The 19763-nt window shown below is 38.3% G+C and overlaps 3 protein-coding genes across 4 annotated transcripts; all 3 read right to left on the reverse strand.

Moving 5' to 3' along the window:
- Positions 1–5746: 5746 nt before the first annotated feature.
- Positions 5747–7631, reverse strand: LOC137708189 (cyclin-D3-2). Of its 2 annotated transcripts, none has more exons than XM_068447208.2 (4): positions 6924–7631; positions 6636–6837; positions 6383–6513; positions 5747–6269 (listed from the first exon to the last, which is right to left on the reverse strand). In XM_068447208.2, exons 1-4 carry the CDS (start codon positions 7422–7424, stop codon positions 5994–5996), a joined length of 1110 nt encoding a protein of 369 aa, XP_068303309.2. In that variant the 5' UTR covers positions 7425–7631; the 3' UTR covers positions 5747–5993. The 2 variants fall into 2 exon arrangements, with proteins under 2 accessions (XP_068303309.2, XP_068303318.2); XM_068447217.2 differs by having other exon boundaries at positions 6392–6513; positions 6924–7574.
- An 8184-nt stretch (positions 7632–15815) lies between these two features.
- On the reverse strand, positions 15816–16853 carry LOC148690722 (uncharacterized). The gene is made up of 2 exons (XM_088684994.1): positions 16451–16853; positions 15816–16201 (listed from the first exon to the last, which is right to left on the reverse strand). Exons 1-2 carry the CDS (start codon positions 16851–16853, stop codon positions 15816–15818), a joined length of 789 nt encoding a protein of 262 aa, XP_088541120.1.
- Positions 16854–17044: 191 nt separating this feature from the next.
- On the reverse strand, positions 17045–18994 carry LOC148690723 (uncharacterized). The gene is made up of 6 exons (XM_088684995.1): positions 18625–18994; positions 18444–18523; positions 18055–18328; positions 17517–17868; positions 17261–17390; positions 17045–17197 (listed from the first exon to the last, which is right to left on the reverse strand). Exons 1-6 carry the CDS (start codon positions 18992–18994, stop codon positions 17045–17047), a joined length of 1359 nt encoding a protein of 452 aa, XP_088541121.1.
- Between the last annotated feature and the right edge of the window lie 769 nt (positions 18995–19763).

Consider the following 19763-nt stretch of genomic DNA (forward strand, 5'->3'; position numbering starts at 1 on the left):
AACCTCCACTACTTGTGAATATAAGTTCGTAACTATTAGGTGAAACTCACTTATATTCTAGCATCATATTCATGCATGAAAATTAAGCGTGCACTCTCAATAAACATAAATAAATAAGTTATCAATCAAACGGTTAAACAAATTGAATCCACAACTTATGAAACGCAATTAGAAGTAATCAAATCAAAATGCAAGCATAAACATATATTTCGAATCCCCCCCCCCAGCCAAGGGGGGTTTAGTTCCTCATGATTACAAAACAAAGAGAATTGAAATTAAACATTGTAATCGAGGAAAAGAAACACCTAAACATTTCAACAACTCAAACTTGAATTGTATGAACGTTTAGGCACTCTTCTCCTCCTCTTCGTTGTAGCATAAGGTCTAAGGGATGTTGTTGGTGTGTTGAATGGATTGGGGAATTATGGAAATGGATGAGGAGTGGTGTTTGGATTATAAGGGAATGGGAGCTCACGGCAAGGAAGAATGGATGTGTTTGTGGTGTGTTGTGTATGAAAATGAGATGTAGGGGGAGGAATATATGCATGATGATGGCTGAATTATATAATGAAAAGTGAATGATTAATGCTCTAGTGCTTAGGACAAAGGTGCGGCTAGGATATAGGAAAGGTTTAAATGTCCTAAAACTAAAGGGAACAAGGTTCCAACACTTTGGTCTTCAATTAGGTCTTCAATTTCGTCCAACACTTTGGCTCCAAGCATAAGCTATCCATCCTTAGCCCAAAAGTGTTCCAAAAGGCTCCAAAAGGCTCCAAAATGCATTTCTTTGCTCCTTTAGCCCCATGAACCTAGAAACACACGAAAATGGCATAAAGGACTAAAATAACTAAAGAAACACAACGTAAATGTACGAGAACAAGCCAATTAAGTTGCATAAATATGCTCCTATCAGGCACGTGCCTGCGCGTGGGGGCGTGTGCGGCGGAGGAAAATTTAAAAAAAAAAAAAAAAAAAAAAAAAAAAATTTAAAATTTTGAAATGTTACAGTTGTGCCACGTGACATAATCTGGAGTGTTGGAAATTCAAATTTTTTAATCCAACGGCAGAGATTAATTAGGTGAATAAAAATTAAAAAAAAATGTAAAAAATTATTATAAATCAGAAAAAAAAAAGAGAAAATTAAACAAAAATTGATTTCACTTTTCTATAAATACCTTCACATTATCTTCTACCTTACACCACAATTTCATATTTTCTCAACTAGTTTCAACCACATTCCTATCTTTCTTTCAAAGTTTCAATCTAATTTTTTTTTCCATCACCAATAATTGTCTTTTCGGATTTTATGACAAGTAGGGCAACAAGAACGATTAAAAATCTTATCTGAAATTACAAATAAAATTATTTTGTATTATTTAATAATACTTCGGATAATGACACGTAGCGCAACGAGAACGATTAAAAATCTTATCCGATATTATAATTATAATTATTTTGTATTATTTTATAAATAAATAAAATACTAATATTTTATTGCCTATTGCCAGGGCTATTGAAGTGTAACGGTGGAGATGCAAATGCTATTGCCAGGGCTATTTACTGTTCATTAAGGGCAATTACTGTTCATTAGGTGGATTGAATAGTGCATTGCCTGGGGGGGTGGCTCCAACGTTGGAGTTGGTCTTAGGCCTCCTTTTTGTGTTTTGGGCAATTTGGTAATCCTTGCCTCTGCCTTTTGCTCATCGGTGGACTTGCTCTAGCCATTAAAATGTGTGTCTTAAAATCAGGCACGGTCATGTTTATCCAAACTAGTTTGTGACTACAATCGCTCAAAGCCAAGCTTATTCTGTGCAACAAACGTCCACTAAATCTCTACTTCCATTTATTAAAGCTTTCTTGAGTATTATTTCTAACTTGATCATCAAAGAGTTTTGACGAACATCACACAGATGTTCCGTTCACACTCCCGTTAGATTTAGATTATTGTCATTTATCTTGTTAGGGTATAACTTGACCCAGTCTTTCCAAGCAGAACACAATGTAAGAAGAAACAAAATCAAGACCAAGACAAGCACAAACCAACATGATATCTAGTACTCCTATAACTTTGTCTCTTGGACATACCAAAAGGAAAAGAAAATAACATGTTCACAGATTATATGGTTTGATAAAATTTATATAAGAAAAAACACAAAGTTACAAAAGGAAAAGGAAGATTAAAGGTTCTCTGAAATTTCCTAGTGAATTAACACTGAGGAGAGGACATACCATTTCAGGTCCAGCAGCTTTTCATAGGAACAAGAGAATACTAGACATCTGACAATATCTCCAAAAAGATATCGAAACAAAACTTTCTAGTTGCTCTCAGCAACTTTTCATTTCTGTCCTCTCGCATGTCTTGTGTACTAGTTCTGTTCTCTCATATATAAACCAAAGCAGTTGGCTTAATTAACTAATAAAAAATGGGGAAATGCTTAATACCGTAACTTTTGCTCCCGTCCTTTGTTTTTCCCAACCTGTCTAGTATTTAGGATCAATTATGTGTTCGACAATATGTAGCCGAATGTACATGTTTTGGTCTGCACCACCTTTACAATTTTTCTTTGAACTCAATAGAATTAAGTGAGATTAGCTTCTCAATAAAGGTAAAAAGGCAGAAAGTTTATGTCTTAATTACATATTAATTTTTATGATGCACGCTTACTTGTCCAAAGGTGTTTATCCAAACACAATGAATGTTGAAAGGTAAAGCTGCAAGAAATGAGCTACTCTAGTATTTATGTTCATCAGAAGCTCATGAATAAAATAGATGACAGACAACAAACAAGAGCCATTTTCTTCCTGCTGAGTAAATTTGGTGGATGCACAACATTTGTGCATGATAATTGCAAACCAGTGAAGCCACTTTTCCTTCAATTTTTGCTCAATTGGAGAGGACCCTACTCTCCTACTCCTAGTCCTGGTGAGTTTGATGCAGGAGTAGTTTCTTGTCTCCGCCAATGCACTATGCAGTGTCCCCATTATCTATTAGGGAGTTTTAACGAAAAGTCTACGGTACTGTTCACTTTAACGAAAAACCATATTTTTACACTAAAAAATCAATCATGATACTATTCACTTTACCCTTTATTTTGTTCTTATCATTAAAACTCAAAGTTTTCAAACCATTTTCATTAGTTTTCCTTATCTATTATCCTAAACGCCTGCAACATTCTTATTAGTTATTGTGACAATTTTGCCTTCTTTACATTGGAAGACGAGTGAGAAGGTTGTTAGTGCTTTCCAATATTTCTTTCTTTTGTATCAAGGATGAATTCTCCCTCCGTCCTACTCCGCACCCACGAGGTGTACACCAAAAAGGACATAAAGCATGGTCACACAAATCAGTCCCACAACTTGTGCGATGGTTAAATCAAGACTCACAGAGCCGACTGAGGATTGACCAACTAATGTCTGGATTGGGTTTGCAATTAGGTGGAAATCGAACTTGGGTTGCTACTATTGTAGTACTTCAAGTTGCCAACTCAACCGATCTCTTGGCCTCGTCAATCGCTAGGATTGGGTTGATTGAATTTGATAACCCACTAGATTCATTATACTTTGAAGTAAAAAATGGATGTCAACTTCAAAATCTTGTATAAGTTGAAGGTAGAAGATCAATTAGTCACTACTAACGTGGAAGGATAAGTTTTTGTCATGATTACTTCCTCTGATATCTTCAACTCTGACAAGATATGAAAATTGACATCAATTTCTTACTCAACTATTCAACATACATACTTTTTCATAAACGATACCTAATTTTTCAACTATGACATAAAAATAAATAAATAACACGTGGTTATGATACGTGGTTGAAATCAAGTGAGACCAACTTACTTTTCCATTTCTTGTGTGTCAGCAAACACAAGATATGTCAGGAATAGCTGAATAAAAATGAGACACACACCTTGCACACTCATTCATGACGTAATAAACATGACGTTAGTGAGTTATTCAATCTAATGTGTTCCTAGTCACCAAACAAAATACTTCACACAACCTTCACATTTATTTTGGCATTTAAAACCCAAATAAATTTACAACCAACATGACTGTGCCTGATAGATCATGTGCAAGTTTGGTTTTGACAATGTGGTGCTTGCCGGCTTGGGAGAACAACATGGGAAACATAACAACATAAGTGGTTGTTTCTTGCTGGTCATACGTTTTAAATTAAAACGTGACCTTTGACTTCACAGTATGAACGATTCTGGCACGCCTAATTTTTTTGAAGAATCACTGTCATCATCTTCTCTCTCTGCATGCGACTTATGAAAAGAAAGAGATGTAGCTTAAACTTTAACCAAACCTAAAGAAAAAGTCAGGGGAGGACCACAGACAACAAGAGCAAACATACATCCTCACAAATTCCCATATCCTGCACAAATCCAATCTCAAACCTTTCCCTACAGAAATTTATGGATGCTGCTAATCTTATACAAGATATGAAAGCCAATTTACGAAGATAATACGCAAGTCATTTACTAAGCATGAGACATTTGTTACTAAATAGATTGACATGTTCTGCTTGCTGATAGCATTTGCAATCGACTGATAGAATCTGACTTACCAATGGAACTAGGTACACAAACGTAAAACTGTACAAACAAGGTGCTTAAACTTGCAGACTGGCGTTACTAAAAGGCTCATTGCCTGCTTGCACTCAACTGACATAATCCGACTTCTAAATGCAACAGTTACATTGCTTATTCTCTTAGCAAGTGACTATTTGCAGATTTGAAATAAGGTGTTGGATCAAAACAAAGAAGGGAGTAGGTGTTGACAGGGGACTTGAAAAGGCCGATAGAGAAACAAATCAATGTGGCTAAATAACCTCACAATAAGTTGTTTAGACTTCAGAGTCTAATCTGCTAGAAAACAACCGGAAGCCTGTCAACAGCTATGCATAGTTTAAACCTGTACTAAGATCAAGCTACATCAGTAAGACTAGTTACTCAGCCACAAGAATCATTTCTATGAGTCAAAAGAATAGAAAAACACATTCTCGGATTGTCCTAGATTGCGACCATGTATATCATTTCATTTAGCATAATGGAAATACAAGACTACTTAACGAGTACTGGTTTTGGACATGTGCATGGGCACGAACACAAAGCTCAAAGCCTCTTAAGGCAGGAAAATTTGTTGCAAGAAAATATTTGGTAGTTTGGAACCTTGCCAATGTCTAGTGATGAGTTTGATCACGTTGTAAGAGGCAATCCAATCAAATTACCTAATCATAGAGCTCTCTCTCTCTCTCTCTCTCTCTCTCTCTCTCTCTCTCTCTCTCTCTCTCTCTCTCTCTCTAATCTAGTTCAACAAACCAACTAACAAGCACACTGCTCATTACTCACCTCTTTCTAATTAGAAAAACTCCTAAGTCATTGTTTTGTTCAATCATGCTGAACAACCAAAGACTTTCAGTGCCCAACATTTTACTTCTTTATTGTTTGGTATAAATGACTAGCGTTGCCCGTCTCCATCTCTGGCTTTTTTTATTGTTCCATTTCCCTTTTGCCTAGAGGAACTGAACTTACACTTCTATATCTACCCTCATCCCACCCCCTGCGGCACTGATGGACGCCTCAGGTTTAGTTTCAAGCTAAGGTAGATAAGGAGCACAAAGAGGATGTCTCGGACTTATTTTTCTAGCTAACCACTCCACTACATGTAACAAAATGAATAAGTGATAAAATATACTTGTGTCAATTGTGCGTTTATGCATGATATAATTACTTAAATATGGCAGATCAAGCATGATTCATTTCTTCCATTCATCAGCAAACACCCCCCTCCCCCAACCACATCTCAAGAAATAGGTGAGAGAGGTGGAGTTTTAATCTCACAGCGTTTCATTTTCATAAGTTTGGCCACAAAGGGAATGATGATATATTAGAGACGTACTCAATACAGATACCGCCAATAACATAATACACAAAAGAGGGATTATATACTACCATGTTTAATAGTAGACAAAAGACAATCAGAGACTAACGTGAGCTGCTCAGCACATCCACAGACACACGATTTAAGGAGGGCAACCTCATCTGCTGGTTCTGCAGTCTGCTCCTTTTAAATTGAGGATCTGGTGAGGATGAGTCCGGTGATGCCACCGCCCATGAACCATTTGACATGTCACAGCTGAAAGATGCGTTAATAACCCCATTAGGGCTGCTGGGTACCGAAAAATGCTTGCGTTTGTGGCTTTGGTTTTCGACTCTCCCTGACAGTTCCAGGATGAGCTTGGAGCACTCATTCACCCTGTCCTGTAAAGGACATAATAATATTTGACTATTTAGCGCATCAATTTGCATTACATTTGCAGAAGCAGGGCAACAAATTACATGAGAAGTGACAAATCCTTTTATTAAGTACAAACCTTACTGACTTTAAGTAAATTCATAAGCTGATTCTGGTATTCCACAGGATTAAATGCCTCAATTTCATCAATAACATACAGCATTGTTGCAGTAGCTAATACGGAAGGCAAATAACAAGTAAATCTGGAATCTGCAATAAAAATACCGAATCGAATATAAGATTAGTTCCAACTGTTTTTATGCCTTTTCGATATATATGATTGATACTAAACTACTCATTGATCAGAAAATGAAACAAATTCGATTGCTCACCCGCAATGACGGATAGAAGTAAACGCTCACATCTCCACAGAAACTCCCAATGCAGGTGGATCTTCAAACCGAACCTCCTGATGATGTGATCAAAGTATGAATTTGGGGTCACCGGATTCATCCTCCACGCAAGAGTCGATAGCACCAAAAGCTCCATTCTTTGAATGGTTTTTGCTTCGAAAACATACTTTGATTCCTCCACCTAAACACAATCACAAGATATCCAGTAAACAAAACAGTCCAGCAATTTCACAAACACTCAAATTGCACATGGAAATTTATGCATACTTGCAAATCTAAGAGAAGGGGCACATGGGTCTCCTCCACTTTGGCGGCCAACGAGACGCAGGCGACAGCGGCGAGCTGACTCATCCACGGCTTGTCCCTCTGAAACGGCCGACTGGCAATGAATCTATCAAAGTAGTTTACAGCTAGAACGGTGGTCAAAGAGGAGAACCCATAGTGTGCCTTTACACTCAGAATCCACTCAACCGCCTCTTTCCGAGCTGCCATTAAAGACCCATCTGAGATTTCGCCACTGAAACACACATGGGTTTGTTCCTCTTTGGAGATTAGAGAGGAAAGTTCATCATTTTCCCAGAAAATATCACTTTCCAGAACAACCAAAGGGAAAGATGAATGCTTTTTTGAAAACCCATCACAGTTCTCGCTCTCCTCATCACTTCCATTGTCTCTCAAATCTTCCTCAAATCCTTCCTCGCAGAATAATAAAAGGTCGAACGCCATTGGAGGGTTTTGGAGCTCTTGGGGTTCTTCTTGCAGAGCCATCTTTTTCGGAGAAGAAGAGAATAAAAGTTTTGGTCATTACACAAAATGAACAAGGGAGAGAGAAGGGGTTGAACTCATGCCCATATCCATCTCTCAATCTGTTTCTTTCTCTCTCCGGACCTTTTTAGGAGAGACAGAGCGCCAAACGTAGGAAGCAGACGAAGGGTTTTATCTCAGAAGCCCTTCACGCCCGTACTTTTTTTGGACATTGTCTGCTCTCCCACTTCTGATGCCTTTCTGTGCTCTATTGTTTGTGTGGTTACGGTTAAACTACATTAACATTTTATATTACTTTTCATTTTTATCTTATTATCTCTATAAAAAAAATAATATAAATGTTGACATGGCGTAACCATGACCACACAAAACAAGAGGGCACGAGAGGACACCAAAAATGGGAGGGCAGACAATCCTTGTCCCCTTTTTTTTGGTGCCTTCGCGTTCAACCATTACTTTACAGAGTATTATAGCAATGGTCCCTCAACTTTAATTAAATTTGATCAATAGTCCCTTAACTAAAAATCAATTACTATTGGTCCCTTAACTCGTCCAAATGTGTAGATATGATCTTTTTCGTCAACTTTGTTAGAATTTTGTCTAAATAAGTTATGTTGAAATGACTATTGTTATAATTGGGATCCCTAACTTATCAAAATGTATAGTTATGATTATTTTCGTCAACTTTGTTAGAATTTTGTCAAAATGAGTTATGTTGGTAGGATCATTGCTACAATTGGGTTAAAGTTAAGGGACTATTGCTCCAATTAGGTTAAAGTTGATGGACCATTTCCCGAATTGAATTAAAGTTGAGGGACCAATGATAATTGACTTTTAGTTGAGGGATTATAAATGCACGTTTTGATAAGTTGAGGGACCAAAGGTAATAGATTTTTAGTTGAAAGACTATTACTCCAATTGAGTTAAAGTTAAGAGATCATTACTACAATTTGCTCTTACTTTACAGGGGCAAGGCATTTCAAATTATTACTAATTGACTTGGATCTATAAAAAGAAGACAAGGCATTTCAAATTATTTATTGACACAGACAAAGTTAAGAAAAACTCGTAAAATTATTTCAGTTTTCGGACCTTGAAGATATAGTTTCGAATGTGATCTCTATTTTTGAATTCGGTACCAACAAATATCATCCCCCTGAAACAAGTCTCTTTTTTTTTTTTTTTTTTGCTTTTTCAAGTTTTTTACTTGATGACCCCTCAAATATAATTCAGTGTGTCTTGTTTAAATTTGTACACTTTCTTAAAAGTTCTTTTAAAACCGCTATTCACCTCTGAAAATGAACATTTTGAAGAATCCTCGCACATTTGTAAACAAAAATAAACGTAGAATCAGTACTTTCGAGTAATATATATAGCTTGTAGTAAATGGTAAAGACCAACAATAATGATTCAGTCGTATGCAGGCATCAAGGACTTATTAGTATTTCTCTCCACATTTATTAAAAAAAAAGTCTTTTTTCTTTTTAACAAATAATATTATCTACATTAAGGAAGAAAGTGAGCTTAGTCTTACAATGGGCTAACAATAATGTGGTTCAAATTCGTTTTTGATGAGAATCAAACATAAAACCTCTCACTTACATGTGAAAGAAATACCACTAGACAGTAGTTCTAAGTGGCATATTAAAAAAAGTCTTAAATCCAAAAATGATCCATTCATATAAAGTGGTACGACGAAAAATATAAATTTCTTTTGGTTCATATTGGGAAATGATATCTATTGTATACTGTGACATCGAACATAAAAAGTAAAATAAAATAAGGGTAAATTATGCAAAATTATCTCAACTATGAATCGAACCACAATCTCATACCTCATATTTTAAACATTTTAATTTCATACCTCTTATGAATTCGTTACAATATCAGACCTCTGTTAAAGTTTTTGTTAACTTGGATGTTAAATGATGACGTGACAAGAGTGGGGCCCTCATTCTCCAACTAAAATAAAAAAAATTAATTAATTTTTATTTAAAAATTAAAATGAAAAATAAAAAATAAAAAAACTCTCTTCCTCAAATATTTCCAATTCCCCAAGTTGGCTCCACTACCCTTCTCATTCCCCAATTGCCGACTACCTTCCCAAAGACCTGCACCGTCCACCCACCCATCATTCTCAGCCGTCCTCATCGTTCTTCTCCTCAACCACCCCTTCCTCGCCCCACCTCTGCTCTTGACTTCCTCTTCAACTCCTTCTCCAACATCACCAATGTCACCGACCTCACTCTCATCAACGACGCCTAGCTCTATGCCGTCTGCATCTTCTACCCAACAAAAATTCCCATAAAACCCACCTCCAACTCCACCTCTGTTACCTCCTTCACCACCTCCTTCGTTTTCTTCGTCTTCCCAGAAATTGCAACGATCCCGAGATTCGGACTCTACTTCGTCCTCTCCAACTCTACCTCGCCGCCCAACGCGCTCGCCAGCCAATACTTTGGCTTCTTCACCAATGCCACCGTCCCCTTCGTCGCCCTATTGCTCGCCGGCCAGTTCAACATGAGTTGAAACCTGGAATTCAACGACCCAAATAGGGATCGCATCGGTGCCGACTGAGCCGTTGGCAGAGGCCTGGCAGATATCGAATAGGCTGTCAAATACGGGGCAGTCATCGTCAACGTTGAAGCGCCTGAGGTGACGGGAGTGGACGGAATCGGCGAGGGTCTCGGGGTTTTTTTTGGTGAAAAATTTGAGGAAGAATTTTTTTTTTTTTTTTTTCATTTTAATTGCTAAATAAAAAATTATTAATTATTAATAATTAATTAATATTTTATTTTAGTTGGGAAATAAGTGGCCCTCATTCCTGCCACGTCATTATTTAATAGCCAAATTGATTAAAATTTAACGGAAGTCTGACATTGCAACGAATTCATAAATTGAGGTATGAAATTGCAATGTTTAAAACATAACGTATGAGATTGTTGTTCAACTCATAGTTAAGGTAATTTTGTATAATTTACACATATAATAAATATGGGGACGAATCCTTGGCGTTATTTTTTATACACAACTTTTGACACATGTTTTTGTATCGCCACTTCATAATGTATTTCAATTATCCGAACAGTATATCTTTAAGGTCTTTCCTCCAAAATTATGTCTACAAAAAATCAGCCAAATATAAGACCATATGACAATAGGATTAAGGGTTTCTTTGTAGAACCGTAATTGTCCATTTCTTCACTTCAAATGAATGTCTTATTAGCCTTAGGTTTGTCTAATTTTTTGCACAAATGATCTATGAATGATGTTCTAAAAGATCGATGGTCTGGATTGTTAAAATACATTATGAAGTAGCCCCCACAAAAATGACACACCCCGACCCCAATCAAGACATGCTGGTCGTCACATAAGGGTGACGTAGCCATGTGCGCTATGCGGAAGTGAACGTGATATGAAAATACGGATAAATAAAAACTTGCTAACTAATTACACTAGACTAACATATCAGTGCGAGTGAAAATGTTTAGAGTAAATGACACACATAACTAGAGCGTAGATATCATAATGCAGTCCAGAAGTTAAGTTACTAATTATATGGATTATAGAAGAAACCATACACTAGTGAATGTATGTCAGAACCGCCGTGAAGTCCTCGTGAGCCACCAACACGAACTTCTATCTAGAACCTGGAGGGATGTAAAACAGAAAGTGTAAGTGGGCAAAAACAAAACTTTTGAAACCATTTATCTTTTTAAATGTAATAACCCCTCACTGTAAAACCTGTAAAAGTTTCCCAGAAAATAATAATGTAAACATATATGAAAACTATACTCGAGAATAACCGAACCATGTGTATGCCATGACAATCATCTCAACCATGAATAAGTAAGCCAGGTGAATTGCACTAATATAAAGTGACATATCAGCCGGAATCACCTAACGTGACCTGTACGGCTGAATCTAGAACTCAACAATCAAATCAAATCCTGCACATGAGTCGGAACCACCTATGTGGTCTGTACGACAGGCTAGGTGTAAACAAGTACGCTCAAGTGCTACGATCACGTGAAGGCTATGCGAAGTATATCAAGTCACCTACGAGTCGGAACCACCTAATGTTGTCTGTACGACAGGCTGGCACCTGCCTTGGATCCAAGGTGAGCGTATGGTGCGGGAGGTGAACGATCACGTGAAGGCTAAGCCCTATCCTCAGACAGAGCACTAACACTTGGGTACAGGATATAAATCACTGAAAGCAACTCATTATAATCGTATACACTACCATCACAACCATTGCTATATACTCACCTGAAGCTTACCTGAGCGTCCCCAGCGTCAAGTAGTAATATGCACAGCTATATTAAAGCATATTCTAATATGTAATGCATACGACATGGCATTTAAAACATAAAAACCATTTAAACAGTTTCTGGGAAACATAAGGCATATATATGTGTATATACATATACATATATAGCCAAGTCGTAACCCTCAAGTCTCGCCTGGCTACGCTCGTCCTCTGGAAACGTCTCACCTATATGTGAAACAACTATTGTAATGTTATTTTTAAGCACATAACCATCACTATGAAATAACTTCACATACGTTGCTCAATTGGGGTGTTTGAATATACTATCGTGGCCTACTCAACACCCCGAGCATCCCTATATTTTTAGAATAATTTTCCAGCATCCCACGTGCCCCCACGCGCTGGCCAAGGCACGACCATACGTGCCAGCCACGTGCGGTCACGTGCCTGGCACACTAACGATAACTCTAACGTCGTTAGGGAATATGCTATTAAATAATAGGATATTCCGTTAAATATACCTGACACCGTTAAGAATATTCCGTCGAAGTTGACGAAATATGCTCTGTCTTCTCCGATGGTTTGTCAGATTCTGTCACCGGCCACCGTCTGCGTCACCGGAAACTGGAAAATTCATAAACCTTAATATCTTCTTCGTTTTTCAACCATATTTCATGAAAATTATACCAAAATGAAGCTCTAAATGAGTAAAACATTTTTTTTTTTTACCAATTTAGAGTCCTAAAACCAACAGTATATGGTCGGAAAATTCTTCAATAGTCTGGCCAAATCTGCAACTCGATAAACTCGAGTGTCCCAATGTCAAAACTGCTCTAAAATTGTTCCAAAGTGCTAGTGGAGCAAGAATAGTACCTTATTAAGTCCCCAAACTAGCTAAAACCTTCGTGATCACGTCGGAGAAAATTACACCCCTCGCTGAAGCTTGTGGAGTCTCAGGTTTTCAAAGTTAAACCACTTAACAAAAGGTATCACTGTGTTCTAGGGTTCGAGAAGAGTAAGAATCTGGAAACACCAAGTTCAATCCGTAAAGTTTTGGTTTAGTTTGAGGGTGAATGCTCTCGGTTGTACGAATGAGGAAGAAAATTCGACAAAGAAAGAGAGGATGCAGGTTGCACATATGCATGTATGTGTGGCCATGGGTTGGCCATATTAAAATGGCCTCAAGCCCCAATTGGGTTGCATGCTTTGGATTCATGCAATTAAACCCAACCCAATTCTTTTATTCCTTTACAACATCTCCACTACGTACCCGACTCGGCCCTAATTTACATCCACGTTATCGTAACGTCGAATACCACTTACTCACGTCGATGGAAAAATGATTGAAGACTATATACATACATCCACGTCACAAGACCCACAAGGGCAAAATAGTCATTTCAACGCACTCGAGGATAAAATATATTATAATTCGGGACGGGTCATCACAAAAAATTGTAGAAAAAAAAAAGGTGATGACAAAGATCCGACCCAACCGCCCAAGAAATATAAGATAATACAATATATTCCTTCTTAAACATACAATATTATTATTATTATTATTTTTAAATACTAAAATATATTTACAGTAAGGCCATCTCCAATGGTGACATATCTCGACCGAAATCAAAGTGTGTTGGCCGTTACTTGAAGGTGACGTAACCAAACTGCAAGTGATGAAAGAAAATTATGAAATAAATGAAAACCGAACTAGAATTTAATTAACTAATAACGTGAGTGCGTAGTAGTGGTTACGACCCATAACTACAAATATTTAGAGCATAGATAACATAATGGTAAAGTAGTTGAATGAGAGAAGTGCTTATTACATAACTAGAGATAAGTTCCTACGTTAATATGGAGATATGTCAGAACCACCAGCTATTCCTCGAATGCCATAGAGATAATTTAGCTAACTAGGACTTGGAGGGGCGAAAAAAACAAAAGGGTGAGTGGGCACAAAAATAAAGGTTTATAAAATCCATTTATTTTCCAAGTATACTAACCCTCACTATAAAACAAGTATAGTTTCCAAAATATCATACTACGTATAAGTATGAAAATCAAATGCATGTCAAATGTAAGTCCAGAAGTATGCCACAACAAATATTCTTAACAACAGTATAGATATGATTATGTGATGTAATCTATACTAACATGTCAGTCAGAGTCACCTAATGTGACATGTACAATTGCACCTATCGCTCATCCGTCTATGCTAACACATCGAGTCGGAATTGCCTAGTGCAGTTTGTACGACAAGCTAGGTGTGATAATAACGCTCTAGTGCTACGATCACGTGAAGCTTGCGCTAGGCGCAGTCACCATCGAGTCGGAACCACCTATTATGGTCTGTATGACAAGCTAACACCTACTTAGATCCAAGGAGTGCGTGTGGTGCTGGGAGGTGAACATACACGTGAAGGCTAGCCTGGCCTCGACTGAGCACTCACTTGGGGCGTAGCAATGATGAGCAGACTATATGTAAGCATGCCATAATGATTCAACCATTTAATTCATCACATAACCTTACCTAGACTTGCCTGTGCGTCCCACATTCACATTAGCATTTCAAACCATTCACATCAATTACATGCAGGTAATATGCATATGGACATGCCATGATGCAATATAAAACTTAACCATGTCATAGCATTTAAATAATATATAATTCATGGCATAAATGCATAAAACCATTTAAAAAACATTTATGGAAACTATAAAGTATATACGTAATATACGAAAACAAAATGTCCACTCACTGGTATGTCGTAGGATCGTAGCCCCTAGTCTCGCTTGTCCACGAACGTCCTTAAGGTGAGTTTCCCCTATATGTGAAACAACTATTTATAATTAATTAATAGGATATATACTTAAAAACTAGGAAAAACTTCCTATAATTTGCTTGAACGGAGGGTTTGAATATATGACATCGATCTACTTGACGTCACAGACCTACACAAATTTTCAGAATAATTTTTGGACACCGGACGCGCTCTCATGCGCTGGCCACGCGCAGCATGTGCGGTCCGTGTAACTAACGGCGTTAGGAATATTATGTTAAAACTTTAACAGAAGTTATTGGCATTGCCTGACGCCGTTAGAATATTCTATCAGTGTTGACGGAATATTCCGTCGTCTTCTTCAGTCGTCCTGGCTGATCGTCGTCGTCCGCCGCCATCTAAACTCGTCGGAAATTGGAAAATTTCCCCGATTTCTGGAGAATTTTCAAACCTTTATAACTTTTCCATTTCTCAACCATTTTTAACGAAATTTATATGGATTTGAAGCTTAAGAAGAGTAGAACAACGTTATACCTTCCAAAACTCCAAAAGTGGATGGGAAATGGCCTGAAAATGGCTCGATAGTCTCAGCGAAAACTTTGCTCCTCAAACCCGTGTACTTCCGAGGTTGTTTCTTCTTCAAACTTGTCCTATGAGCTTCGGGGAGTTGTAAGGAAGCTTCCCCGACCACTAAAACCTTAGAACGTGGTCAAGATCACGTCGATACTAACTTGACTGAGTCAGAGCTTCCGAGTTGCTCCACATTGACCACTCAAAACTCAACCGTTTGAGAGTTGGTTGGTATGGTTATGTTCGTGAGTTCGAGATGATCACAATGGTGGTGATTGTTGGTTTTTGATTTGTGGGGTTTGGACGTTGAACCTACTAGTTGCACTAAGAATAAAGGTTTTGGGGAAAGAGAGAAGAGAGAGAGAGTGTGCGTTAGCTCTGATTGGGCAGAGAAATGGGAGTGGGTTTCTGATTAGTTGCGTGAGAAAATGAGAGAAAATAATTGGTGGAAAGCATAAGGCATGGAATTTTAAAGAGAGAAGAGGATAAGATTTTCAGATTTCCCATAGTAAAAAAAATTCAAAAAATCTATCTGAAATAGTGTTTCTAATACTAATAAAATTAACGTACACTCGTAACAACGAGTACAAATTAATTACGATGGCAAGAATAATAATTTAAGAGCGAATAAATACGTCCATGTCACTTGCCAACAAGGGCATAAACGGTAATTTACATATTCGCTGTGAAATTACATAGAAAATTATGGATGGGTTGTCACAACCTACCCTCTTTAAGAAAATTTCGTCCCTGAAATTTCAACACTGACTACAAGTCATAATAAAAGAACAGATGTGGATACAAATCTCGCATGCGCTCTTCTGTCTCCCAAATAGCTTCCTCAACTGTATGGTTCTTCCATAAGACTTTCACAATCCGAAAGGTCTTGTTCCTGAGAACTTTGTCTTTCCAATCAAGAATGGTCACTGGAACCTTGTCATAGGTCAAGTCTGGATTGATCTCTAACGGCTGAAGAGGAATTACATGTGATGGATCCGAGATATATCTTTGTAGCATCGACACGTGGAACACATTATGTATCATCGGCAACTCTGGAGGTAGATCAAGTAGGTAAGCAACTTCACCAACTCGCTCAATGATCTGGTATGACCCGATGTAACGAAGGCTCAGCTTCTCTTTCTTTCCGAATCGTACTACACATTTCCATGGTGACAGCTTTAAGAACACCGAATCACTAACCTTATAAACTCTATCGATCGAGTGTCTATTGACTATACTCTTCTACCGATCCTGAGCTGCTTTCAGGTTAGCCTTTATAACTTGAATGTTCTACGTCATCTCATCCACGATCTTCGGGCCCACCAAAATACTTTCACCAACCTCTGATCAACATAGTGGGGTATGACATGGTTTTCCATACAACGCTTCAAATGGTGCCGTACCAATGTTGGAATGAAAGCTGTTATTGTAGGCGAACTTTATCAACAGTAAGCACTTGTGCCAAGCGTCTCTGAAATGTAGAACTAAAGATCTGAGCATATCTTTCAGTGTCTGTATAGTTCTCTCTGACTGTTTATCCGTCTGAGGATGATAGACAGTACTGTAGAGCAGTTTTGATCCCAGAGCTTCTTGGAAAGTTACCCAGAACTTCGAAGTAAATCGGAGGTCCCGGTCAGAAATGATACTAACTGGAACACCATGATACTTGACAACTTCAGAGATGAACCGTTCGGCCAACTGACTCAACGAGTAATTCTCCCGAACAGGTATGAAGTGTGCTGACTTGGTAAGTCCATTAACTATCACCCAGATGCCGTCGTACCCATTTTGCATACGAGGTAACATGTACACGAAATCTATTGTAATATCTTCCCATTTCCACTGGGTATCAGGAGTGCCTGTAGCAACCCAAATAGCTTCTTTCTTTCCGCCTTAACCTGCTAGCAGACTGCTCAATGACTCACATACTCTGCAATTTCCCTATTCATTACAGGCCAATAATAGAAAAGTTGGATGGTATGATACATCTTGGTACTCTAGGGATGCATCGCATGAGCGGAGATGTGCACCTCATCCGGTATCTTTTTCTTCAGTTTTTCTACGTTCAGCACATACATCCAATCACCCTGCATCAGTATACCATCAGGCTTTCGAATCCTGAAGTCTTTCTTTTTGCTGTCTAACACTACCTGTATTAACTTATGAGATTCTACATTATATATCTAGGCTTCGAGAACACGATCCAACAGAACCAGTCTGACTTGAAAGCTGGCCAGTAAAGCTCCATGTTGATCCATTTCTAAAGCTACTCCAGTGGTACTTAAATCAGTCAAAAGAGGAATACGACTGGCACAAAGAGTATTAAGTCGGGCATGAGGTTTCCTGCCAAGGGCTTCAACTACAATATTTGCACAACCAGTGTGATACTCGATTGTGCAGTCATAATCACCAAGCAACTCCACCTACCTCCACTACCGGGGATTAAGCTTTTTCTAAGTGAAGATATACTTTAGAATCTTATGATCAGTGAAAATTTTACACTTTTCCCCATAAAGATAATGCCTGTAGATTTTCAAAGCGAAAATGATAGCTGGCAACTCGAGATCATGAGTAGGATATTTCATCTTATGGGGTTTAAGTTGTTGTGATGCATACATAATCATCCTTCCATGATGCATTAATACACAGCCCAGACCATTCAAAGAGACATCACTATATATTTTGAAATTCCCATTGTCATCGAGAAACGCCAAGATAGGTGCATGAGTGAGACAATACTTCAACTGTTGGAAACTTCGCTCATAGTCATCACTTCGTTCAAAATTTACTCCCTTCCTGGTCAACCTTGTCAAAGGTAAGGCTACAATTGAAAAGTCTTTCACAAAACGTCAATAATAGGCCGCAAAACCAAAAAAACTTTGTACCTCAATGATAGTCCTAGGTTGCTCCTAATTTTCTACTGCTGCTATCTTCTGGGGATCCACAAGAACACCCTGAGCTGATATCACGTGCCCTAAGAATGACACTTGATCCAGCCAAAACTAACACTCACTAAACTTAGTGTACAACTGATTCTCCCTAAACTTCTTCAAAACCAGATATAGATGTCTAGCATGCTCTGCTTTGCTCTTAGAATAAATCAGAATGTCATCAATGAAAACAATTATGAACCTGTCGAGGTACGGACGAAATACCCGATTCATTAGGTCCATTAAAGCTGCTGGAGCATTAGTCAACCCAAATGGTATCATAAGAAATTCATAATGACCATGTTGAGTTCTGAAGGCTGTCTTTGGAACGGCATCTCTTCTGATCTTCACCTGGTAGTAACCAGACCATAGATCAATTTTTTAGAACACATAGGCACCACGAAGCTTATAAAAAAAATCATTGATACACGGATAATGGTTTTTAATCGTCACCCGATTCAACTGCCTGTAATTGATACATAGCCTTAAAGTTTCGTCTTTCTTCCTTACGAACGAGACTGGGGCTCCTCAAGGTGAAGTACTCGGCTGAATGAAACCTTTATCAACAAACTCTTGTAACTAGGTTTGCAACTCTCTTAATTCAGCAGGAGCCATACGATAGCGAGTTAAAGAAATATGATCAGTACCTGGAATTAAGTCGATAGTGAACTCCACTTCACGATCCGGTGGCAATCCAGGTAAATCGTCGGGAAAAACGTCAAGAAATTGTCTGACTACCCGAACATCTTCTACACAAGCAGGATTCTCTTCCGTGACCACTACATGAGCCAAGTAGCCTTGACAACCTTTCTTCAACATCTGCTTTGCCTTCACAGCTAGGATAACTCCATGCTTCAAACCGCTTCGTTCACCAACAAATGTGACAATAGGCATGTCTAGTCGGTGAAAGGTAACAACCTTATAACAATCCAACTTGGCACGATTGTAATGTAACCAATCCATGCCCAAGATAAAGTCAAAGTCAACGATATCTAAAGGAACAAGATTGGCTGACATCATGACGTCCTCGATAAGAATGGGACATCCTTTATACTCCCAACCAACATAGGCATCGAGAACTTTAACTCGTAACCGAGAGGAGTGGGGTGAGGTTGAGTCTTTTGAGCAAATATATGGAAAATGACTGAATGTGTAGCACCATAATCAATTAATATTCTAGCAAAATGACCAAGAATATTCAACGTACCCATAATCAAGTTAGGTTTATTCTGCGCATCTTGCAAGGTAATGTGATTAACTTGGCCCTGAGCTTGCTGTCAGTTTCCTCGGCCCTTGTTTCCCTGATTCTAATTTATTCGACCCAGGGTACCTCGACCTTGATTTGCCGGATTAGGTTGTCTGGTTGATGCGCTGCTACTAAAAGCTTCCTCAAAATTCTGCTATTGTGCCCGAGTATATATCTACGTTCCACCACCCAGATACAGCGTATACGGCATATAGCCTCCTTGATATTGTGGATAACCATCCTAATAATAAGGATCTGGTGGGTACTGATATACTCCTCCTGGATATTGAGCTATGTCACCTTAGCAGTGATAGGCACCACCATAACATGTAGGCGTATAAGTACCAGGCCTTGCGATTTGCTGGAGAGGAACTGCATGTGGTAGGGTAGGAGGCTGAGGTTTCTGCTGATTCTGCAGACAATTATTAGCTTTGTGTCTCATCTGTCCATACATAAAGCATCCTATATTTCCAACTTTACATTCATCATGATGATAGTTATTGCATTTACGGCAGTGTGGAGCACCAGAAGTATTTAGGT

The sequence above is a fragment of the Pyrus communis genome, chromosome 15, assembly GCF_041283825.1.
Source record: "Pyrus communis isolate YQ-2024b chromosome 15, ASM4128382v1, whole genome shotgun sequence".
NCBI lineage: Eukaryota > Viridiplantae > Streptophyta > Magnoliopsida > Rosales > Rosaceae > Pyrus > Pyrus communis.